The sequence below is a fragment of the Lithobates pipiens genome, unplaced genomic scaffold, assembly GCF_037356315.1.
Source record: "Lithobates pipiens isolate NorthernLeopardFrog02 unplaced genomic scaffold, aLitPip1_a1.2 Scaffold_27, whole genome shotgun sequence".
Taxonomy (NCBI): Eukaryota; Metazoa; Chordata; class Amphibia; order Anura; family Ranidae; genus Lithobates; species Lithobates pipiens.
In genome coordinates this window covers 146,302,463-146,328,512 of record NW_027507788.1, presented here as the reverse complement: position 1 = coordinate 146,328,512, position 26,050 = coordinate 146,302,463, and the positions used below count along the sequence as shown (strand labels likewise).

General features: G+C 42.7%; 1 protein-coding gene across 6 annotated transcripts in view; it reads left to right on the top strand.

Moving 5' to 3' along the window:
- The window catches only part of NADK (NAD kinase), a 158,826-nt gene that overhangs the window by 82,396 nt on the left and 50,380 nt on the right, over positions 1-26,050 (top strand). Inside the window, exon 1 of one of the 6 annotated variants that reach the window (XM_077457636.1) lies at positions 18,068-18,571. The exons of the other annotated variants lie outside the window; for them this stretch is intronic. Within the exon in view, the coding sequence (XP_077313762.1) occupies positions 18,504-18,571 (68 nt within the window). The 5' untranslated portion in view covers positions 18,068-18,503. Of the gene's footprint in view, positions 1-18,067; positions 18,572-26,050 lie in introns of those variants that run through there. 6 annotated transcript variants of the gene reach the window in all.

The window sequence follows — 26,050 nt, the reverse complement described above, 5'->3', positions numbered from 1 at the left end:
TTTGCACAGAACAGCCTGAATCCGCCTCTTCTGTGCTCCTGGCCCCTCCCTCCTGTTCAGTGCCCCAGCAGCAATGGGGGCACCCGAGCTGCGTCACAGCTCCCTGTGTCCTTTCAGACACAGACCCTTGGCCCCACCCCCTCTCTCACCTGATTGGCTAGCTGACTTTTATTGACAGCAGCGGGAGCCCATGGCACCGCTGCTTTGTCTCTGCCAATCAGGAAGGAGAATCTGGGCGGCTGAGACACTCAGAGACATCGCTGGACAGAGGGGGAGCTCAGGTAAGTGTGAGGGCTGCTACACACAGAAGGCTTTTTATCTTCATGCATAGAATGCATGAAGATAAAAAAACCTCCTGCCTCTACAACCCCTTTAACTGTGTATGGACAGCTGTAGTAATATATTGTGCAATACAGTAACCATGTAAAGGGTACTAACCATTGGTAACCATTATCTCCTTTTTATGTTTTTTTTTTTTTTTTTTTAGCTATAAAAGTGAACTGATTGCTGAAGTTTATTCTACTTTGAACAGTCATAGATTTTTGAATAATTCTTTATAGGATAAGCCCAACTCTTTATTGACTTGCATATGTTTTTACAAGTAACAATATAGTCATTATAGTTATGCATGAGTTGTACTTTAGAAGTTTCTTAGAATTTTAATTCCTCTAATGTTGTAACTTCAAGATCTTTCCGCAGAAGACAATCCCTTTTTTTTTTTTTTGCTGCTAGGAAGTTCAGAGTTGCTTTATAACTGATAAACTAATTTAGTCCGTAGGCAGCGATGCATTTCGCTGGTGTTTATTTTTGTGGGTGTTTTTATGCTTCTGAGGTGTGTTCTGGCTTTGTATGAACACAGTCCATAATCAGATTACTGTTTGTTGGTGAAAGTAGACGTGGGCCTTCAAAAAACATGCTTAATGCGGGTAAAAAAACAACACACACATACAATTGAACATCTCCTGTACAGCAGTGTTCAGATTGGAGGAAGGGGCAGCACTAGGATCCAATCAGGCTATGCTGTATTTACATGTGCTGAACAAAGGACAGGGAGCAGAACCGATAACTTGTTCTATATGTAATAGCTGGGTAATGGCTCTCAATAAAGGTTTATTTTATAAGTGTGAAAATGCAATGAAATTAAACAATTATATGTATAGTACCGGCTATATTGGTGTTCAAAACTGCATATTTCAATTTGATATGTAATCATACAGAAAAAGTAAACTTGTGGTTTCCGAAATAAGGGATCATTTGTAACTCGTTCATAGGTAAGATCAATGTGAAATGTGAGCTGGAAAAGTTTTCATGGTAATTCAAGAAATAGTGGTATTGGTTGGTAATAGTAACCCGGGGCAGAGGAGAAATTCTACTTTTCTGACATATATACTTCATGAGACATATGTTTGGCTAAAGTTTTCATGTTAGGTTTAGTCTATTGTTTGGTGGCTTAGAATGTACTTTTAAGCCTCCATTAGTTTCTTGTAGGGTTCAGATTGTGTGAATAAGTTCCAAAGCGTCCATGTTTTATGGAGTTGTGTTGTGTTGTATTTAGTTTTTTCTCTTTTTAATGGTGATTTGTTCCATGTTTTTATTGAGTTGTGTTTTGTCTTTTTAATGGCAATTTGTTTCTTCCATGTTTTATGGAGTTGTGTTTGTTGTGTTTTTGTCTTTTTAATGGCAATTTGTTTCTTCCATGTAGTAAGTAGAGTTGACTTTTAGAAGCCAGTCTTTTACAGATGGTTTCTCTTGTTTTCCATAATGGTGGTATTAGTGCTTTGGCTGCATTTAGAATGTGACTTGACAAAGCGTTTTTGTACTTTCTGTAAGAGAAATTCACATTTACAAGAGAAGTTCACATGTAGAAGATGGCAAGCTGTATCAAGTTTGAGTCGCGTGTTGGTAACGTGTGTTATCCATGTTTTAATTTGATTCCAGAATGTTTGTTTGGATCTGCTTGCAGGGGCCACCAGCAATGTAGAAAGGTTTCTTTACTTTTGTTGCATCTCCAGCAAATGTCCGACTCTTGGTGAGACCAACTTTTTATTTTAGCTGGGATCTAATCTCAAGATCCCCCCCCAAAGGCAGGGGTAATATCTCTTTCACGGTTCAGGCTATGCGTGTCACCACTTATAATTTATCAGAGAATGTGGTGTCCTCCTCCTGGCTGTGCTATCTGGCAGAGGAGCATGGATTACAAAATGGGCTGGACAATATTACAAATCCTTTGACAGTTAAGACAAATTATATAACTGAATACAGTAGCTTTTAAATATTAATCCAATTTAATATATTGTTTGAGACAATAACAACATTTTTTTTTTTTTTAATCTGATAAGCACAAAATAATGCATTTGTACTTAACATGAGCTTAGTCAACATGTAGCAGAATCACAAGTTTTTGGCCCCATTAGACTTTTGGGAGCAACTGATAAACGTACACAAGAAAGCATTTATTTAAAAAATGTGTTTAGGTGTTCACATTAAAGTGTAAGTTTTACCTTTACAGAAAATCTGTAAGGTGACTTTACACTGGACCCCCTCCCCATCCCCTCCGGTCCAACTATACCTGAGTTGCGTTACCGATCCTGGGGTTTGAAATCCTCCTGGTTTTCTCTCCAACGCTAACAGGATCGGCTAGATGGGTTCTGATGGTTCAGCATGGACTATGTGAAGGTGCCAACCAATTAGACTGCCTCCTATGTATACACGCTGATGGGTAAGGATAGGGGCTTAAGATGTGGGGATTTTAAATCCTGCAACCCAGTGTTTCACAGTGGAAGATCGCGGTACTAGTATAGCAGGACCGGGGGTGTCCAGTGTATGTTCACTTAACAGATTTTCTGTAAATGTGAACTTGGCCTTAAGACCCCTTTCACACCACACCGCGCATTGCGTCGGCGGTAACACGCCGCTATTTTTAGCAGAGTTTTACCGCCAGATTTGCGGTGCATTTCGGCTGCTAGCGGGGTGCTTTTACCCCCCGCTAGCGGCTGCGAAAGGGTTAAAACCGCTGGCAATACGCCACAATAGCGGCGTTTTGCTGGCGGTATTACAGCGCTGCCCCATTGATTTCAATGGGGAGCAGTGGTGGAGGAGCAGTAAACACACCGCTCCTTCACCGCTCCAAAGAAGCTGCTGGCAGGACTTTTTTCTGACGTCCTGCCAGCGCACCCTCGGGGCTTTCACACTACACACAATGGTGCAGCTTCTTTAGGACGGATTGCAGGCGCTATTTCTAACGCTATAGTGCCTGCAAAACGCCCTGGTGTGAAAGGGGTGTTAAAGTCTAAGAGGCCAAAAAAGCGCAATTCTGCCCCAAAGAAGCTTATGCACTTTTTCAAGATTCAGATGACACTGACACAGCGCTCAGGTGTGAACTGACCCATTCACAACAATAGGATTCTTCATCTTGAATGATGTTGTTTTTTCCCCCTCCACCATTGCTCTTCATGAGCAGATCTTGATCTGTGAAGAAAAAATTGGCTCACTTGATGCTATTTAATTTCCCCTGGCTGTCCTCTCGGCATCTTGTAGTTGTTGGTGTGAACACAGGTACACAGTCTGCTGTTTGCAAGGGTGTTAGGCATGGTGGATACAGAGGATACAGAGGGTGGCTGTGGACAGGGGTTGGGGAGGATACAGAGGGTGGCTGTGGACAGGGGGTGGGGAGGATACAGAGGTGGCTGTGGACAGGGGGTGGGGAGGATACAGAGGTGGCTGTGGACGGGGTGGGGAGGATACAGAGGTGGCTGTGGACAGGGGGTGGGGAGGATACAGAGGTGGCTGTGGACAGGGGGTGGGGGGGAGGATACAGGGGTGGCTGTGGACAGGGGGTGGGGGGGATACAGGGGTGGCTGTGGACAGGGGGTGGGGGGGATACAGGGGTGGCTGTGGACAGGACAGGGGGTGGGGGGGATACAGGGGTGGCTGTGGACGGTGGGGGGGGGGGAATACAGAGGTGGCTGTGGACAGAGGATACAAGTAAATTCTTGCCCAGGGTCCATACAATATTAAAGATGGCCCTCAATATATTCCTTTTATTCACTCTTGTTTAATAATGTCATCTGCAAGGTGTCTGTGTAATATAATAAAAATGCAGCTATATACCTCATTAAGAGCGCAGCTCGGCGCTCAGATGACTCGCCTCCTCTCTTCTCCTCATCTGACAATTGCAGCGGGCAGGTTCCTATTTTTAGGAACAGAACGGACTCTAGCTCCCCATATTTGCAGTATGTATATCGGGGATTGTGTTAGCACTCCTGAAATCAATTGAATATAGTTTTATTTACAGAAGTTGCGGCTGGCTGAATACACAATTGTAAGGTGATTTTGTATAGCAGTGAGTCAGTATTGTTGCTGGAGTGAGAAGGGACTTTCATAAGCCATGACAGAATAGAAGCACACTCCGATGTGCTGCCAGCCCAGAATTATTATTATTATTAAGGTACTTGTATAGCACCGTCAATTTACGCAGCGCTTTTACATATACATTGTACATTCACATTGGTCCCTACCCTCAAGGAGCTTACAATCTAAGGTCCCTAACTCACATTCATATACTGGGGCCAATTTAGACAGAAGCCAATTAACCTACCAGCATGTCTTTGGAGTGTGGGAGGAAACCGGAGTACCCGGAGGAAACCCACAGGAAGATGTGCAAACTCCAGGCAGTACTGCTAGGCGAGAGTGCTACCCACTACACCACTGTGCCGCCCAGAATTAACAAGGTGCATGTATTTTGATCCAGCTGTCTTGTTATTGGCCTTTCAGCTCAAAGCTTGCCATGACGCTCGGATCACACCTATGTGTGCGTGTGGGCTGCGTTTCCCACAGAAAGACACATGAACTTTTTTCAAAACGTGGCCCACAGGAAAAGTTTGCTTTGTTTTTTTTTCACCCGCCAACATGCTGCATTTTTACAAGCGTGGGACCCGCACGTTTTCTCACGGGAGCGCATTTACATTGGGGTTGGTTGGGGCTGCGGATATAGCTGTACCTGGGATCAGTACAGTTGGATGAAAAGAAAATTGTTTCAGGAGGGTGACTGTCGGCATTGTCACTGCTGATTCACATGCCTGTAGATTGTCAGCCAGCACTTGGTCATACCTAGCACTGCCTCTTTTTGCTAAAAACCTAACAAAAGAAATAAGCTGCGCTAAAGTGCACTATATAATAAGGCAAAAGCCTATGTGGATATAAGTAGTGTAACAATACATATGATTCTATTATATCCCCAACCAATGAAAAAAATATACCAAAATACATAAACAAATAATATAAAAACTTTCTGTCCTACCCTCAGGTGGGCAGGAAACCACTTCAGTGAAGACTGATACAAACAACGCATTTAAATTAATATAATGAATAAAACGCCCCGTGAAACACAAAAAAGTCTCTGAAAAAATAAATACACAGAAAAAAAGTCCTGCTGTGACCAATTAAATGAAATCCTCCATAGATGAACAGTGTTCAATCCACCACCAAATGTCTGAATTCACTTCTTACCAGAAATTCATGACCCCCTACCACAGAGGGTCACAATGAGCATTTAGGTATGTGATCGTTCCTCACTCCAAGGGAATCCTTTATTAATCATTTGAATCACCGCTTTTAGGTATAAAAGGCTGGATACATTTTCACAGAATACCCTTCATACGTTTTGGAAGGTTCAAAATATGCACCATGGAAAAGAGATAAAGCTCCGATGGTGTAAAACCTTTTATTGTTGAAATCCAAAAAATATAAAATAACACTTACAATGTGATTGGAATTTCTGAGCCTTAAGTCGGTTGCGCCGGCCGGACACACACGGACAAACCCGTCCTTCCTGCACTCTGAACACGAGGTAACGTTGGCGTGTCGCTTGGCCCTACGCGTTTCGCAACAAAATTGCATCATCCAGGGTAATCACCTGAAGGTGGCCTATATACCACATAGTAACTACTATGGCTCTGTGTCCCCTGATGTACTTAAAAAAAAATATTTTACAGGTAAGCTGTTTTAAAAATTCTATTTTTTTTTTTTTTTGTCGGGCTTGTGCATCACTTCGTAATTGGATTTGGGATTTATTTAGACTGTCACACAGGTGTCTTTAGTTGCACTTTAACCAGTTCATGTAAGAATAGTCGGCTCTCATAAAATAATTTCTGTTGCTAATTGGATTTGATTCACAATATGTATGTTACCTCTGAACCTTGGCCAATAATCTGTCAGCTGATCATTACCATTATTGTTGCTGAAGTTACCCTTGCCAGGCTTATCATATGCTTGTTACTCTGACCTCATCTGTGTGCCTTGTTCCAGGAGATGGTCAATAAGAACATTATGCAGTTTTCACTCGTAATATTCTGGTTAAAAGTAACTCTAGTGGGGTTGTATGCAGTAAATTGCAGGGCGGGTTCATGACCAGTTGAGCTAAGCTGTTCAACATTGGTGATTTGGATCTCATGCCAAGAGATGATGAATAAGAATGTTTTATAGTTTTCACTTCCTGCATACTCTCAGGTTAAAAATAACTGCATAGTGCGCTTGTATGCAGTAAATTGCAGGGCCAGTTTATGTCCATTTTTAGTAACAATGGCTGAACTAAGGTGTGTTTGCACTGCCTTATGTGTTTAACTTTAACTTGGAACTTGTGCCATAAGATGGACAATAAGAACCTTTTATAGTTTTCACGTCCTGTATCCTATTAGGTTAGACGTAACTGTATATTGGCCTTTCATGCAGTAAATCACAGTGCGTATTCATGGTAATTTTTAGTAAGATTCTGTGAGCTAATGCGTGTTTTGTGCTCTTTTGCATGATCTACATGGTTCATTTGGACCATGCCAGAAGATGGTGAGTAAGAATCTTTTATAGGTTTCCCTTCCTGTTTTTTTTTCGTTGACAATAAGGTAAACAATAATAATAATAATAAGGTAAATAAGGTACAGTAAACATAAGGGTCTGCACATATAATGGCACACCTCACGAGTTAGTATGCACGTGAGCTAAAACCAAGGTGCATATTCAAAAAGACTTGAATCTGGTACAGTCAGTGATAACAACATATAAACAGTAACTAAGAGAATAAAACATTCCCAGTGGGTATAGTTGTGGAGAGTGAATACCCCATCACGATTGCACCACGATTCGAAGAAAAAATGGATAGAGGCAATTGAAAACCTAAAGTGAGGAAGGGATAAGAAGTGCATTTTATACAGTGGAAAAGAGTAAAAGACCTAAAGAGATTCCAGGGGGTACAACATCTCACTAATGTCAGATAGAAGCAACTGATTAAAAGTCGCTGTGAGAGATTTGTAAATCTAAGGTTGCCCTGTCCTTTTAAAATGAATCATCATTTCAGTCACCCCGTTCTTTACTGCCTCAGAGCTAATAAGGGTTTTCCATGCCCTAGCAATAATTAATATAGTTGCTGCAAATATATGGGGAGCTAGAGTCCGTTCTGTTCCTAAAAATATCCAGTATTACCATAAGTTTTATTAAGGCATTTCTGAAAAATACAGAACGTGTACATTCACAAGGATTTAAAACAGAACCAACCTCCATTGAACACCAATGTGGAATCCAAAAACAAGTATTGCATCACAAATATTTAACGTTTGACTTGGATGGATAGATCCTTGTCTGTAGAGCAGTGGTGTCCAAACTTTGGACCTTCCTGGGGCACATTGGAAGAAGAGAAATCGTTTTGGGCCACACATAAAATACACTAATAAGGATAGAAAAGTTGGCCTAATCACAAGTTAATGATCACTGATATAGGCCATGTACCTAGCTGAGTAATAAAACGTAACTTTTCTTTGGAATTTTTTAAGTTCTAAAAGTAAGAGGGTAACATAAAGCTAGTGCGATATTTGACACGGTTTTTGATAAACTGACGCATCAATATCTGGTTCCATGGATGTACTAGTAATTCCCAAGGTGCTCAACTTGGGCTGTATGCGGCCTGTGGGCCACTGGTTGGCCACCCCTGCTGTAGAGCATTTGTAAAGCAAGAATGGGATCCAGACCTCTCCTAATCAAGTAATTAAGTGTGGAGGCAATTAGATCCCACAGAAAAGAAAAAAAAAGAGTAGAGCAGACATACCGACAAAAAGAAATCCAAAGATGAGGGAGGCGAAGAGACCGGAAAGGTCAGAATACGAAAGGGGGGGGGGGGGGCAGATAAAGACTGAGGGTGGATCTGAGCCTCTTGAGATATTATTAAAGTGAAAAAGTCGTCAGGATGGAACATGTCAAAGGATGAACAATGTGCAGCAGAAATCATTGGGGCGTTAGCGTTACATCCAGGAGGTCCATTTGCACTTAGATGTACTCATTGAGATATTAAGTACGGTATTCGGACTGATTCCCAATAGAATGAGGAGACGGCCTAAAGCTGTGAGAGGACTTCTGGTGAAGAGCTGGAAAGCTCCAGGAAGGGAGAGCAAGCTCGGTAAGGAGGTGAACAGATTGGTTAGCAACAGGACATTGGGGTTTATTTACTAAAGGCAAATCCACTTTGCACTACAAGTGCACTTGGAAGTGCAGTCACTGCAGATCTGAGGGGGACATGCAAGGAAAATTAAAAAATAGCATTTTTTCTTGTACATGATTGGATGATAAAATCAGCAGAGCTTTCCCTGATTTCAGATCTTCCCCCTCAGATCTACAGCGACTGCACTTCCAAGTAGAGGTCGACCGATATGGGTTTTTCTCTGGCCGGTGCCGATAGTTCGAAATCGCGATGGCCGATATATGATGCCGATTTTATTTATTTTTTTTTATTTTTTTTTATTTTTTTGGGCCGATATGTTAGGCCGATTTCCACCCCCCCCCCCCCCCCTCTTCTTTTTTTTTTTTTTCCCTTCATCTCATAAAATCTAAGTTAGACACCTTTCACACTGGGGTGTTTTTCAGGCGCTTTTGGGCTAAAAATAGCGCCTATAAATTGCCTTCAAAACGGCTCCCCTGCAGTCTGTGTGAAAGCCTGAGTGCTTTCATAATGAGGAGATGCGCTGGCAGGATGTTAAAAAAAAAAAAAAAGTCCTGCAAGCAGCATCTTTGGAGCTCCACCACTCCTGCCCATTGAAATGAATGGGCACCACTGCTGAAGCGCCTGCAATGCGATTCGGCAGCAGTGCTTCACAAGCGCATTTAACCCCTTCCTCGGCCACTAGCTGGGTTATAAGTGCCCCGCTAGCAGCCGAATAGTGCTGCTAAAATGATGGTAAAGCGCCGCTAAAACTAGCAGCGTTTTACCATGGAAGCAGCCTTCAGTAATAAGTGATACAGAAAATTTCTTACATTTAAACATTTATTAAACAAACCTCAAATCAGTTCACGTGTATGTATAATTTAGATTAAAAAAAAAAAAACTATATATTAAATACACAAAAACAGGTACTGAAAACTTTTGGATGAAAAAAAGGGTTAACTTTACTGTTTTAGTTTTTTTTTTTTTTAAATCAGTGTATTTTTTCCAAAAAAATTGCGTTTGAAAGACCTCTGTGCAAATACCGCGTCACATAAAATATTACAACTGCTATTTTATTCCCTATGGTCTTTGCTAAAAAAAAAATATATATATTTCTTGGGGGTTCCAAGTGATTTTCTAGCAGAAAATACAAGATTTTTACTTGTAAGCAACAAGTGTCAGAAAAGATTTAGTCTTTAAATGGTTAAACTGAACTCTACACACTGAGCTCAGTTCATTGAAGAAGAAACATTTGTATCTCTTTGCTCTTTTCTTGGCAGACTGCCCAGAGAGGAGGAAAGTCCCTCCACTGATTAACTTCAGGCAACTTACATTGACTTCTATTACAGAAGTCTTTTGCAAGTCTTGCTGAACATATAATCAGCCTTTTTATCAGCACAATCGGCTGATGCCAATTAATTAAAAAAATTAATTAAAAAAATATCGGTCGACCTCTACTTCCAAGTTGTTGGTTTGAAAGGCCAGGGTGTCAAATTGAGGAAAGGGTTCTGGGAGCCACTAACTGGCATTGCCTGCCCCACCACCCCAAAAGCGGCATCAGTAATTTTTGATGGTGCACAATGCTGTTGGCCAGTTTGGAGGTCCTGAACGCCTGCCTGAACCCAAGGTGTCTCCTGCAGCCGTGCACACACAATCGGGCAGTGACTTTGCAGACTTTTTGAAACGTTGCTAACAGGCTGGAAATTGGACCTTCAGGCCTTATTTACCATCTCTTTTAGCATATAGTGGAGGGCTTGAACCTCCAGCTTGAGTGTCGGTTCACACTAGCGCGATGCGAGGACCCTGCGAATCATGTGCGGGTTCCCGCATCGCTCCCGACACGCACGGCAGTTCACACTGCCATATGCGAACTGCTGGGGAGTGTCATATGTTAACGACACCCCCATTTCAGCTTGCGTATCGCACTGCGAACTGACAGTTCGGACATGAATCGGATCGCATATGTGTGAACACACATGCGATCCGATTCTGGTCCGAACAGAAAAAAGGGTCCTGTGTGTGTTTGGACCAAATGCGGTGCGATATCAGCCAAGCTATCTGTATGGCTGACATCGCACCCGCACAGACATCGCATGTAATGTGAACAGCAGTGCGCTGCAAATTACATGCAATGTCTGGCATCACACAAGTGTGAACCGGCACTGAGACTGTTTTCCTCATGACCTACTGGCACTGTATTGTCCATGTGGCCCTCAAGCTGTTGCATCTAGTGTCCCAGATTCTGAATTTCTGTGATATGCTTGGAAGTCACATCCAGGACCTTTATGTAGAATTATTTTAAATCTATCCATGAGGTCGGCTTCACTTTTTTTTATTTTATTTTATATTATAAGGTTAGAAGCAACTGGGTATAGGGCTTGTATGCAGTAAGTCGCAGGGCAGATTCATGGCCATTTTTATCCCTGATCTAAGGTGTGTCTGTACGGTCTCAGCTGTTCAACATTGTTAATTTAGATTATGTGTCAAGAGATTGTTTTTACCTACAATCTTTATACTTTACACTTTCTATTGAATTAGATGCGACTGGGTAGTGGGCTTGTATGCGGCAAATTGCAGGGCAGATTTATGGCCATTTTTAGTAAGATTCCCTGAGCTAAGGTGTGCCTGTACGGTCTCAGCTGTTCAACATTGTTCATTTAGATCTTGTGCCAGAAGATGGTCAATAGGAAACGTTAATTCTTTATCTTCCTGTTCTCTATCTGATTAACAGTATCTGGGTAGTGGGCTTGTATGCAGCAGATCGCAGAGTAGATTTATGGTCCTTTTCAGTAAGACTTCCTGAGCTTTACCATCTTGCCTGTTCAATATTGTTAATCTGGGTAAACTGGTTCTCAGATTATATGTTCACATCCTGTAATTGCTGAACGGGATGTAAATAAATCCATCTTCTGGTAAGACTTTACACATGTGCGCATTCTACGAAGGGCCCTTTCACAATGATTCATTTTTCATGTGCTTTTGGTGTTTAAAAAGCAGAACAAATACGCATGAAAAATGGTATCGCTATAAATCCTTTGTGACTTCAAACCAATGCACTGCGGATCCTGTGCATTTTTAAAACTCCTGCATTTTGGTGCATGTTTAGGAAGTGTACCTAAAATGTACCTCCACAATATACAATGCATACATAAAGTATTCAGACCCCCTTCTTTTTTTTTATGTTTTTATGGTGCAGCCTGATACTACAGTTGTTTAAAAAAAAAATTAAATCATTTAATCTACACTCAGTATCCCGTGATGACCAGAAAACAGAATTTTAGAAATGTCTGTGAATATTAGAAAAAAACAAAACTGAAATGTCACATGTACTTAAACCTCTTTCACACTGAAATGTGTTTTTCAGGCACTTTAGTGCTAAAAATAGCATCTGTAAAGCGCCTGAAAAAAGATTCTGCTGAATACACCGCTTCTAAAGCACCCCTGCCCATTGAAATCAACGGGCAGCGCTACTGCAGAGGTGCTTTGCATGTGGGGGTTAAAAGCATCCCGCTTGCAGCCGAAAAGCACTGCAGAAACTATGGTAAAGCGCCCCTAAAAATAGTGGCGCTTTGCCACCGATGCCCGGGCGCTGGCAGTGTGAAAGTGTCTTTAAGCATTCAGTGTTGAACCACCTTTGGCAGCAATTAAAGCCACAAGTCTTTTTGGTGTGACAAGCTTTGCACACCTGAATTGAGGGATTTTCTGCCATTCTTTGCAAATCCTCTCAAGCTCAGTCAGGTTGAACAAGACCATTGGTGGACAGCAATTTTCAGGTCTCTCCAGAGATGTTCAATAGGATTTAAGTAAGGGCTCTGGCTGGGCCACTCTAGGACATTCAGAGTTTTTCCTTCGCCACTCCTGTGTTGTCTTGGCTGTTTGTTTAGGATCGTTGTCATGTTGGAAGGTGAACCTTCGACCCAGTCTGAGGTCCCCAGCTCTGTGGAACAGGTTGATATCTCTGTACTTTGCTCCATTCAGCTTTCCCTCCAACCTGACCAGTCTCCTAGTACCTGCTGCCGAAAAACCACCCCAGAGAATGATGCTGCCACTGCACAGCTTCACTATTGGGATGAAATTGGACAGCTGATAAGCGGTGCCTGGTTTCCTCCAGATATACCGTTTAGAATTGAGGCCAAACTGTTCAATCCTAGTTTCATCAGACCAGCTAAACTTGTTCCTTGCAGTCTGAGTATCCTTCAGATGTTTTTTTTTTTTGCAAACTTCAAGCGGGCTTTCATGTGTTTTGCAGGAGAGACTCTTCCATAAAGCCCAGATTGGTGGAGGGCTGCACTAATGGTTGTCCTTCTGGGACTTTGTCCCATCTCCACACAGGATCTTTGTTTAAAAAAAAAAAAAAAAAGTATTTTATTGTTGTCACTTAGATAAATTTACAGTATGTCCATTGGTACAGAACATTTCATGGAAGTACACATGTGTACATAAAGGTTCCACATAGAACCTCTGGAGCTCAGGCAGTGACCACCAGGTTCTTGGTCTCCTCTCTTACTAATGCCCTTCTTCCCGGATTGCTCAGTTTGTACAGGCGACTGGCTCTTGGAAAAACCCTGGTTGTGCCAAACGTCTTCCATTTGAGAGTTATGGAGGCCACTGTGCTTCTGGGAACCTTCAGTGCAGGAGAAATTTTTTGTAGTCTTCCCCAATCTGTGCCTTCCAATAATCCTACCTCTGAGCTCTGTAGGCAGTTCCTTTGACCTCATGGTTTTGGCTCTGATACAGTATGAATTGTCAGCTGTGAGGCCTTTTATAGGGAGGTGTGTGGGGGCCCCCCTACCCCCAAAACCCATACCGGACCCTTATCCGAGCACATAGCCCATCAGGAAGGGGGTGGGGCTGAGCGAGCGCATGGGGGTTCCCCTTAAAATCCATACCAGACTGAAGACCCTGATAAGCTCTTGGAGGGGGAACCCATGCCATTTTTTTTTATTTTTTTTTATTTTTTTGTGTGAAGTTCCCCTTCAGGAACCTCAGAGCACAAGTCTCATACCAAAGTCGGATCAGTTAAGATGGTGATCCGACTTTGATCCAACTTCAGTGATATTCAATTGGCTGAAGTAGGAACAAAGTAGTGCAGGGATTACTTTGAAGTCGGCACAACTTGAAGTTGTACTAATATGAATGGTTGTCATTGGAAATCATGAGGAACGACTTGTCATGCGACTTTGCAGTCCCAAGTCGCAGAACAAGTCATACAAGTGTGAAAGGGGTCTAATGCAGGGCGTAAAATCTGGTTGCCCAAAGACTGCATCTATGTATCAGTGAGATCATTGCAAGAGGTTTTAATTGTTCCTGGACCAATATGGAAGCTTTTATGAGGTTGCTGAATGACGAGATTATTCATATTCAGCTATATGAATGCTCAGCCACCAGATTCTAGTGTTTCGCAGGGTGTCTGCTGCTGAGATCTCTGCACTTTATGCCGCTGGTCTTTTGATGGAATAGGGGAGTGCTCTGTTTGCCTGTTGGTTTCCTCACCTGTGCTACATTATATAGACATTGCAGTGGGAGGTGTGAGACTTCATTGTAGGGTTGAGCATTCCCAGGTTTACATTTCTCTTAAAATATTACAATCTTGACATATAAATGGCAGTCTTTATAATTGCAAAGAAGAAAACTAAAACTAAAAAAGTGGGTGAACTAGTTTAGCTTCTGAAACTCTAATGCCGCCTACACACGACCGTTTTTTCCGTCAGAATAAACTCTGACGGAGTTCCGCTGAAACAGACTTGCCTACACACGAACGTGATGAGATACGACGGGACTAGAAAAAGGAAGTTTAATAGCCAGTAGCCAATAGCTGCCCTTGCGTTTTTGGTCCGTCGGAATAGCACAAAGATGAATGGTTTTCCAGATAGGAATTGATTCCATCGGAAAGATTTAAAACATGTTCTCTTTTTAGGTCCGTCAGATGAAGCCCACACATGATCGGCATATCCGATGAAATGATTCCGTCTGACCTTTTCTGCCAGAAGGTCCAGTCGTGTGTACGCGGCATAAGGCCTCCTGCACACGGTACTGATGTTTGAGCTTCTGCATTTTTGGATGTAATTTCAGGTGTTAGTTTTGCACAAATTCACACATATTTTTTGAGCGTATATGCACAATATCTTCCTAGGGATAATTCATTCATATTTATGCTCATGTGTGAGTATTTATGTACATATGTGCGCATTTGGGTGCACCGGTGCAAAATATTGACCGGGAACACAGATTTTCCTATGTTCTTTTTACTGAGGAAAACTCTGCGCACGTTTACACGCCTATGTGCGCAAGCACATTGTAAATAATGGGCTACATTGGGTGAAAAAAGGGCAGTGCCTGCAACCTATACTGCTGAAGTAGTTTGCAGTTTGTGGGGATGGGAGGCGATGCACTTTGGCCTTTTGCATCCTGAGTTCCAAAGAATTTGGTCCCTGCAAGACGATCAGTATATATTTTTTGCATAGTCAGGATTGTTGTTTTTCTGAATTTGCCTTGTGGCTGGTGTAAATGCACATACCAGAGCTGTTTAAAGCTGGACTCCGGGCAAAGAACTAATTATACAAATAAAATCTAAATTGGGGAGCCTTGTTTACCTTCCAAAGAATTTGTATTTCTGTCAGTTCAATCCTGAGATTTCCACAGCCAGGTAGTGGATACCTATTAGTTAGGAAATACAGTGGTGTCCTCTCTCCATCCCTAGTAGTAGAAGAATGATATCCTCCTTTTCACTCTTTTTGTCCTCCTGTGCACTAGTTCCACGTAAATAAATTTGCATGAAACACACTTGATTGCCTTCCAGTTTTGCCCTTCCCTCTCCTAGGTTGAGCTTTGCTGTAATGGGGAGAGGCTGATCAAACATCCAATTCAGACACTTTCTAGGCTTACCTGTAGGTTAAAGTGGTTGTAATAGGTTTACAACCAGTTTAATCTTTAGACCCCTTTCACACTGGGGAGTTTTTCAGTCGTTTTTCAGGCGCTTTAGCGTTAAAATACAAAATGCGCCTGTAAAGCGCTTGAAAGAAGCCTCATGTGTAGTCCCAATGTGAGAGCCCAAGTGCTTTAAGAGCTCTTTCACACTGCCAGCACCCGAAAAACACTTGTAAAGCGCCGCTTAAACTAGCGGCGCTTTACCATCATTTTTCGAGCGCTAGTGGATCGCTTTTAACCCCTGCTAGTGGCCAAATAAAGGGTTAAAAGCGCCCACAAAGCGCCGCTGCCAAAAACGCTTTTCAGGAGTTTTGCAGGCACTTCCCATTGATTTCAATGGGAAGGGACGCTTTAGGAGCGGTGTATTCACCGGTCCACAACTGCTGCAAAGAAGCTGCTTGCAGGACTTTTTTTGACGTCCTGCCAGCGCAGCGCCTCAATGTGAATGCACTTGGGATTTCACATTGGGATTGCAGTTGCGGCTTCTTTCAGGCGCTTTACAAGCGCTTTTTTTTTTTTTTTAAGCTAAAGAGCCTGAAAACTGCCCCAGTGTGAAAGGGATCTCAGTGTGAAAGCACTTGGGCTTTCACATTGGGATTGCAGATGAGGCTTCTTTCAAACGCTTTACAGGCACTTTTTTTTTTTTTTTAACACTAAAGCGCCTGAAAAACGCCCCAGTGTGAAAGGGGCCTTAAAGTAATTGTAAAGATACTTTTGTTAAAAAAAAAAAAAAAAGTCTATACTTACCTACTGTGTGCAATGGCATACCTCCCAACTTTTTGAGATGAGAATGAGGGTCACCTATATAAGCAAAAGTATGTAGGCATTGGACATGCCTGCTTAAAGGAGAATTATCCCAAAGGGCTTTTTTTCACTATTATTCCTTTATACTGGCTTTTGAAATTTACAAATGCGGTAATTTAGAAATGAGATGAAAGGTTTAGCACTGGGAAACACTTTTTGAAAGATAAAGTGTATTTTATATACAACTATATAGATCAGACCAAAATAAGGGACAAATGAGGAGGAAAGCGGGACAGAGGGACTTAGTTTTAAATCTGAATGGTTGGGATCTATGCAATGGGAACGGCCGCGAACCTCCTTTGTCCAGTGTTCCCATGGGAAGCTCGCACCTGTGTCCTGCTGCTGCATCCATTGACAGCGGGACTCTACCCTGCCCCCTCATCACTGGCTTTGATTGACAGCACTGGGATCCAATGGCTCCTGGGGCACCAGCAAAGCCAGCCATACCCGAAAGTGAGGGGAGAAAAGATCTGTAGACGTGCATGGTACTGGATCGAATGAGGGCTCAGGAAAGTAAAAGGGGGTGGGGATGCTAACACCGAAACATTTTTTACCTTTATACAAGGAAGGAATGCATTAAGGTAAATGTTTAGGTTTTAGAGCCACTTTTAGTAGTTGCTTTTAAATTGCTGTATTTCTAAATGAATACAAAGCCAGAATCATGTGTCTTTATATTTGCCTGGAGTTGAGCCTAATACACACGATGAGATTATCGGACGAATGATCGTCCGTTTTTTATTGCATGCTAATCTCAGATCGAATCTGATGAGTTTACTAAAGTCACGAAAATTCCCGCACGACAGAAAAAAAATTTGGAAGTGATGTCATGTGTTGTAATGCATTTGTATTGCATTTTCGAACGATAGCTGTACTCATTAAACGAAAATCGTACGATCTGGCATCGCACGAAAACAATTTCCGTGCATGTCTGATAGAATAATATCGGATGAACTGTCCTAATCGGCTCTCGAAATCTCTGTACTAACGATCCGAATATCGTACGATCGCTTCGAAAGCGATATTTTCCATGCGATTTTCGGATCGTGTGTACGGGGCATAAGGCTTAATATACACGGGACATTATAAAACCTCTCCTGAACGATTTAACTTGACAGATAACTGACGTTTCAAAACTTGAGTTTTTCCACGATTACATGCTGCGTTTTGAGTTTTAGAAGTGTTTTTATTGTTTTGCAAATAGTCAAACATGAAAAACACCTGTAAACGAAATGCGGCTAAATGCGAGTTACCGCGTTTCCAGGCTGTTGCAGGCATTTGCCTTTTCAAATGCCTCTGAACATCCGTCCTGAACACATTTTTTTGCTTTCCAAAAAAAGCTTCTAAACTCAGCTGCCTAGAATGGACTATAAAGGACCCTGTGTACATGTACTGATAAGATAACATAGAGGAAAGTTCAGGGGCAGCTGAACAAAAATGCCCAACTGCTCCTAAATGTCAGTGTACATGAAGCCTTCTATTGTCAGGCAGCCCAGCACACGTCTTACTGTATGAAATATTTGTCCTGTTTATTTTTCTGCTTCATGTGATGTTTTTTTGAGCCACGCGATTACAAATAAACTTCTTGTGTGAAGACTTCCTTTTATTGGTGTAAATGACAGAAGTGTGCATGCTGTGAAGGGGGTAGATCTGTGCAGGGAGTCGGATCTTCCTGGCTGGATCCTAGGCTTACAGCTCCGTGTAGATCTCTATCATACAGGTGTGTGTGATTATTCGGAGATGCACTGACTTCCTGATGTGCCCTCCAGCCAATCAGGGATGATCCTTTTGTACAGTGAGTATGTTTCCCCCACCTGACAGGCACTCTCCTCCTCCTATGGGCAGGTCCACTTTTATGTAATGTACTCTGCAAGTCTTAAGAGACATTGCTGGGGCTTCAGAGCTGGATTAGTGGATTCCTGTGCCCAGCTTCTGTACACCTGCCAAGTCCTCACCTGTACACTGGACTTTGTTTAGCTACTTGAAGCTTTCCAGACAGACTATCTGAGTGGAATGGCAGAGTATTGCACATTCTCAAAGCAAAGTCTTGCTGTACTCCGGCGGCACAGGAACACGTGAAGCTGTTTTCATTTAGTCCTGCGGGACAGAAGACTTCAGGGAATCCACTTTCAGAAATGACTTGGGATTGCTGTCACTTCCAGACTTTCTTCCTGCCCTCCGTGCTCGGCTGCAATTTGTGTTTTCCTTTCTTTGCTTATTCTCATTCCATCATCGCCGTAATGTCGTGCAGCCAATAGCATCCCACCTCTATCAGGAATCTCCAGCCGCAGCTTCTTGGACCTCTGAGCGGTTTATGCAAAGCACCATGAAGATTTTTGACAAAGTGAAGCCCCGAAACCTGCCCAGGAATGACTGGCAATGGTCAGTATGCATCGCATCGGGGGCTTGTGTTTTGCCTCATCAGCGTTAATAAGTACATGATGTGAGCAAAGTTGTTGAATTGAAGTGATGGGTGGGAGGGGGAGGGGGTTAACGGTGGATTTCAGGGCAGCTATCCAAGCCTGGGTTATCGCTGCTCAGCCATTGCTTATTCTGCAGTTGTCAAAAACATCTGATTTAACCAGAAATTGCACTGCTGAAAAGGGATGGGCAGCAATGTTTGTATACTTTTGTGTTTTTTGTGGATTTTTTTTTTTTCTGGGTTGCTGTTCTTTAACAAGGTTTGGACTGTTTTGTGCCAGAATTGTGCGAATATGTAGCTTAAAAGCTTGAATTACTTGTTTTTGCTGTGACGGGTTTATAAACATGCTAGGAGGAATGTGTATTCAGGTTTTAGTTACTGTCCTTATTATGGGAAGTCAGTTCAGTGTGGAATGGAAAGGAAAGAATATATATATATATATATAAAAAAAAAAAAAGTTATTGTATTTTATTTTGTTTATTTTTTTAGGAGCATTAGCTGTTCAGCTTCTTGGCTTTTGCAAGGCTTGATCATATGATAATTACAATTGTTATAGTTCTGTACACTATCATGAGAAACAAACAGATATCATTCCGTATCCTAGAGCAGCTAAGATAGAACACGAAAGACACATAGTGGAGGAGAGCAAAAAAAAACAAATTCTTTAAGTATATAAACAGTAACCGGGATTAAGGGATTACAGACCATATTGGCCCTATAAAGAATGAGGAAGGGAATCTGGTTACAAAGGATGGGGAGCTGGTGAAGGTAATGAATTTATTCTTCTTCTCAGTCTTCAGGGAAATGGGGGGGCTCCAGTAACCAAAACTGTAGTGTTTATCCTGATGACACATCACAGGAAGCACCCTCATGGCTAACAGAGGACAGAATTAGAATTAGACTTGAAAAACGTAAAATTTTTAAGTCACCAGGACAAGATGGCTTTCAGCCGTGGGTACTTGGGGAACTCAGTCAAGTAATTGCAAGACCATTGTTCCTAACTTTCACTGACAGTCTACTGACTGGAATGGTACCAGCTGATTGGAGAAAAGCCAATGTAGCACCAATATTTAAAAAAGGGCTAAAATACGTCCCTGGGCATTACAGACCAGTTAGCTGAACATCAATAGTATGCAAAAGCTCTTGGAGGGGATAAGGGACTATATACAAGATTTTAGTAATGAGAACGGTATCCTTAGCAGTAATCAGCATGGATTCCTGAAGAATCGTTCTTGCCAAACCAATCTATTAACCTTCTATGAGGAGGGGAGCTGCCATCTAGATAAAGAAAGGCCCCTAGATCTGGTGTATCTGGATTTTGCAAAAGCATTTGACACAGTTCCTCATGAATGTTTACTGTACAAAGTAAGGTCCGTTGGCATGGACCATAGGACGAGTTCAGAGGGTGTTGATAAATGGGGAATACTCAGAATGGTCAGGGGTTTTTAGTGGGGTCCCCCAGGGTTCTATCCTGGGACCAAGCCTATTTAATTTGTTCATAAACGACCTAGAAGATGGGGTGAACAGCTCAATCTCTGTATTTGCGGACAATACTAAGCTAAGCAGGGCAATAACTTGTGTAACGTCGCTTTTCCCTGTGGCCACTAGGGGGCGCTCGCCCCCCGAGCCAATGCGTTTGCCCAGCGGTCACGATCGTCGCTGACACACTGAGAATCGGGATCTGTGTGTGTAAACACACAGTCTCCAGTTCTCCTTGTGGAGAACAGACAGTCTGTTCATACAGAGTATGAACGGCGATCTGTGTGATCTGTCATCTCCCCTGCACAGTCCCCCCTTCAGTTAGAACACCGACTAGGGAACACATTAACCCCTTGATCGCCCCCTAGTCTTAACCCCTTCCTTGCCAGTGCCATTTTTACAGTAATCAATGCATTTTCTATAGCATTGATCGCTGTATTAATGCCATTGGTCCCAAAAATGTGTCATAATTGTCCGATGTGTCCCCCATAATGTCGCAGTCTCGATAAAAATAGCAGATCGCCGCCATTACTAGTAAAAAAAATAAAAATACCATAAAACGATCCCCTATTTTGTAGACGCTGTAACTTTTGCGCAAACCAATCAATAAACGCTTATTGCGATTTTTTTTATTTTTTTATTTTCTTTCTTTCTTTTTTTTTACCAAAAATGTCTATAAGAATACATATCGGCCTAATCTGAGAAAAAATGACTTTTATATTTTTGTGGGATATTTATTATAGCAAAAATGTCAAAATTCTTTTTTTTTTTGTTTATAGCGCAAAAAATAAAAACCGCAGAGGCGATCAAATACCACCAAAAGAAACCTCTATATGTGTGCGAAAAAAAGGAAGTCAATTTTGTTTGGGTGCAACGTTGCATGACCGCGCAATTGTCAGTTAAAGCGATGAAGTGCCCAATCGCAAAAAGTGCTCTGGTCAGGAAGGGGGTAAAATCTTCCGGGGGTTGAAGTGGTTACTGTGGAAAATGTAAAATGCATTTGGGTGGCAAAAACATGAATGCAATCTACTCACTGGGGGAGAACCACTGGGGGAATCAAAGATGCAAAACGACCTGGGGGTCCTAGTAGATGATAGGCTCAGCAATGGCATTCAGTGCCAAGCTGCTGCTAACAAAGCAACAGAATATTGGCATGAATTAAAAAGGGGATTAACTCCAGAGATAAAGCGATAATTCTCCCGCTCTACAAAACTCTGGTCCGGCCTCACCTGGAGTATGGTGTCCAGCTCTGGGTACCAGTCCTCAGGAAGGATGTACTGGAAATGGAGCAAATACAGAGAAGGGCAACAAACTAATAAAGGGTCTGGAGGATATTGGTTATGAAGAAAGGTTATGAGCACTGAACTTATTCTCTGAAGAAGAGACGCTTGAGAGGGGGTATGATTTAAATTTACAAATGCCTTACTGGTGACCTCACAATAGGGATAGATGGGGAAGAAAAGAGGTTTAACCTTCAACTACGTAGTGGGTTCTTTACTGTAAGAGCGGCAAGGATATGGAATTCCCTTCCATGGGTGGTGGTTTCATTGGGGGGGGGGCATTGGCAGATTAACCAATTGGCGTCCACACTGTAGCCGAATGAAGGCCTCAGCGCAGACCTGAAGTTCCGGGAGGCCGTCATATGACATCCTCCCCTTTGCAACCGCGCATGGTGATCACGACTTGGGTGATCACAGATCCGATCCCGCCCCCTTACCACGTGCTCAGCTGTCAGCCAATGACAGCTGATCACATGATGTAAACAAAAGCTCAGCAATGGTTTTTTTTTTCCTCATGCTGCCAGCGTGAGGAGAAAAAAAAAAAGATGATCACCGGTTTATGTGTAAGGAACATCGGTCCCGAAGAGGAAGAGGCAATTTGCCTCATCTGTGCACACTTGTACCCCCCACCAGTGTCACCTGCCTATGCCCACCAGTGGTTCTAATCAGTGCCACCTAGCAGTGCTGCCCATTACTGCCACCCATCAGTGCCCATTACTGCCACCCATCAGTGCCCATTACTGCCACCCATCAGTGCCCATTACTGCCACCCATCAGTGCCCATCACTGCCACCTATCTGTGCCCATCAGTGCCGCCTCATCAGCGTACATCAATGAAGAAGAAAAATTACTTGTTTGCAAAATGTATAAATTTTTTTTTAAAACATTCTGTCTTTTTAAATTTTTTAACAAACAATAAAAACCACAGAGGTGATCAAATACCACCAAAAGAAAGCTCTATTTGTAAAATGATAAAAATTTAATTTTATTCCCTAGGGTCTCTGTTAAAATATATATAATGTTTGGGGGTTCCAAGTAATTTTCTAGCAAAAATCAATCAATATAAATCTATCAATATAAATATTGATTTTAACTTAAGAAAGAAGTGTCAGAAAAAGATTTAGACTTTAAGTGGTTAAACTTCCTGCATTTACAAGTTGTATTAATTATTCCTATCTTGGTATTTTAGTATAAGAGGCCACACTTTTTTTTTTTTTTTGCATTTACAAGTTGAAAACTTGGCAGTCTGCCCTATTTACACAGAAGTTCTATCCCTTTGATCTAAGAAGGAAGCTTAGTTACAATGTTGCAAGTTAAAAATAACTTGGCAGACTGCCCAGATGTTTTCTTTTGACAGCTGAGTGAGCAGATAGTTTCTCCACTTGTTTATATGAAAGAATCTGCAACCTCTGCAGGAAAGATCTCAGAGGGGGTGAATCGAGATCACGATTTTTTTTAACGATTAATTGTGCAGCTCTAATGAGCAACGCCGCTGCAGTGGCGCTTTGCGGGTTGTTTTAACCCTTTTTTGGCCGCTAGCGGGGCGCTTTTAATTCTCTGCAAAAACTACGGTAAAGCACCACTAAAAATAGCGGCGCTTTACCGCCAATGCCTCAGTGTGAAAGGGGCCTTAGATAAGCACCTGAATGACCACAACATACAGGGATATACAAGGTAATGCTGACATATAATCACACACATAGGCTGGACTTGTGTCTTTTTTCAACCTCACCTACTATGTCACAGTAAATGTCACTAGGATTATTCTGTAAAGTGGAAAAAATTAGTACTGTTCAAATTTAGCATTAATCATTTAAGAGCTCATTTAGTTTGTGGTCGCTGCTTATTATCCCTCTCTAGGTAAGCTGTAATTGGCAAACTCTAGGTTTTTGCATTAGTGACTTTTATTTAGTGTGGATATGAATCTATCCCAGATGTGTTTCTAGTGACCACTGTTTAACTTCCCACAAGTATCTTCTGCCATGACGGCAGGATATAAAGCTGTCATCAATATTTAGAATGCTTGCAACTTTAAGTTACAAGTGAGTACAACAGTTGCATTTGGAAATAGGATCTTGCCAATTAGGAAAGGGGTCACGTAGTGTACTGATCCTTGGCACCTTTATTTATTTTTTTATTTTTTTGTAGAAATCTTTTTATTTTTTTTGGGTCACGTGTGTGTGTGTGTGTGTGTGTGTGTGTGTATGTTTGTGTATGTTTGTGTGTGTGTATAATTATTAGGAGTTCTCGGAAGCCAGAAAGTTATTTCAAGGCTTTTTCCATGTTAAAAAGCATAAGAAGAGCTGACTTAAAGTGGAGGGCCAGCCTTAAAAAAAAATTAAAAAAAAAAATGAAATTAACATTCACAAAAAATTTAAAAAAATGTGAAAGATTTTTTTTTTTTACTTACCAGAAACACCTGTTGCTAGGCAGTCTTCCTAATCTGCGTCTTCCTATTCCGCGTCGCTTCCTCCTCTTCAGCGAGCTACCCCGTTGTCTTCGGGGACATGTGTGTGTCCCAGAAAACAATGGGGTCATTCACAAAATGCCGCATGACTCACGCATGCACAGTAGGAAACGGGAAGTGAAGCCACAAGGCTCCATTGCCTGTTTCCCTTCGTTAAGATGGTGGTACCGGCACCCGATCTGATGGACGGATCGGCCTTGGGTGGGCGACATTGCTGGCTTTCTGGACAGGTAAGTGTCCTTATTAAGAGTCAGCAGCGACAGTGTTTGTAGCTGTTGCGGTTTAAAGAAAAAAATTGCGGCTGGATCACCGCTTTAAAGTGATACTAAAATCTTTTTTTTTTTTTTTCTTTAAAAATAACAAACATGTTTTACTTACCTGCTCTGTGCAGTGGTTTTGCACAGAGCATCCCAGATCCTTCTCTACTTGGGTCCCTCTTTGGCACTCCTCGCTTCTCCTTGTGTCCATTGACGTGGAGCCGTGGCCTGGCCCCCTCTCCCTCTCCTCATTGGCTCACTGACTTTGCTTGACGGCAGCGGGAGCCAATGGGGCTTTGCTGCTGTCTCAGCCAATGAGAAGAGAGAAGCCTAAGCGGCCAAGTCTCCCGTGCAAAATTGTTGGATCGAGATGGGGCTCAGGTAGTATTGGGGGGCTGAGGAGGGCTGCTGTACACAGAAGGCTTTTTATCTTGATGCCTAGAATTACAACCACTTTACACATGCTATCCTTTTGTTGGTATGTAAAAAGAAATGAACAGTGAACTTTATTCTAGTTTACCTCTATTTTTAAACTGATAAGCTGTATTTTTATATTTGTTTACAAGGCAATCCCCATGTTCAGTGTACAGCTCTGCATACACATTTTCATGTCTCTGTGGTGAGGTTGCAGTGCATTTTTTGCCTTTATTTTTACAGAGCTTTATTTTGCGTGTTCACAGCAATGATGTAAACTAGGCTTATTGCAATACATCCATTTTCCTTACATACCGTATATACTCGAGTATAGGCCGACCCGAATATAAGCCGAGGCCCCCAATTTACCCCCAAAAAAACTGGCAAACTTATTGACTCGTGTATAAGCCGAGGGTGAGACATGCCTGTCCATCCCTGTGTGTGTGTCCGTCCATCCCTGTGTGTCCGTCCATCCCTGTGTGTCCGTCCATCCCTGTGTGTCCGTCCATCCCTGTGTGTCCGTCCATCCCTGTGTGTCCGTCCATCCATCCCTGTGTGTGTGTGTGTCCATCCATCCATCCATCCCTGTGTGTGTGTGTCTCCATCCATCCATCCATCCATCCCTGTGTGTGTGTGTGTCTCCATCCATCCATCCATCCATCCCTGTGTGTGTCTCCATCCGTGTGTGTGTGTGTGTGTGTGTGTGTGTGTGTGTGTGTGTGTGTGTGTCCAGCCTACCTTTGTCCCGAGCCTCCGTCCCGTGCCTTGCCTCCTTGCCTCCGTCCCGTGCCGTGACTTGCCTCCTTGCATCCGTCCCGTGTCGTGCCGTGCCTTGCCGCCGCCGTCCCGTCCCGTGCCGTGCCTTCCCTTGCCTCCGTCCCGTGCCCTCTTCGTCGGCGGCCATTGTAAAGTTCAAAAGCTGCGCCGCCGCCTTCGCCTGTGATAGGCGGAACACTGAATTTCCCAGCAGCCTGTGTTCCGCCTATCACAGACGTCGTATCATCCTCGTCCGTAGTACGAGGATGATACGATGTCCGTGATAGGCGGAACACAGGCTGCTGGGAAATTCAGTGTTCCGCCTATCACAGGCGAAGGCGGAGCCGGAGGCGCGGCTTTTGAATCAGAATGGCCGCTGTCTGTCTGCTCGACACGCTGATCGAGCGGGCAGACAGCGATGACTCGAGTATAAGCCGAGGGGGGCACTTTCAGCCTCAAAAAAGAGGCTGAAAATCTCGGCTTATACTCGAGTATATACGGTACATGCGTTTGTACTGAATGTGAAAATGAGTTCAACTGCATCTGTTGTATACAAACCCTTAAATAGCTGGTTCACCCAAAACAGATCTTTATCTCGTTCACACTAGTGAAAATCCTGCTGTTGGGCCACACTTTTACCTCCCACTTCTCCCTTTACCTGCAGTGATTGGGGGTGTAGACATTCTGTGACCATAAAGCTTTGCTTTGCAGAGGCAGCAGGAACTATATTCCCTGTTACAGGAATTCTACCCCCTGTTTATTGCATGCGGTTGTAGTGCGCTATTG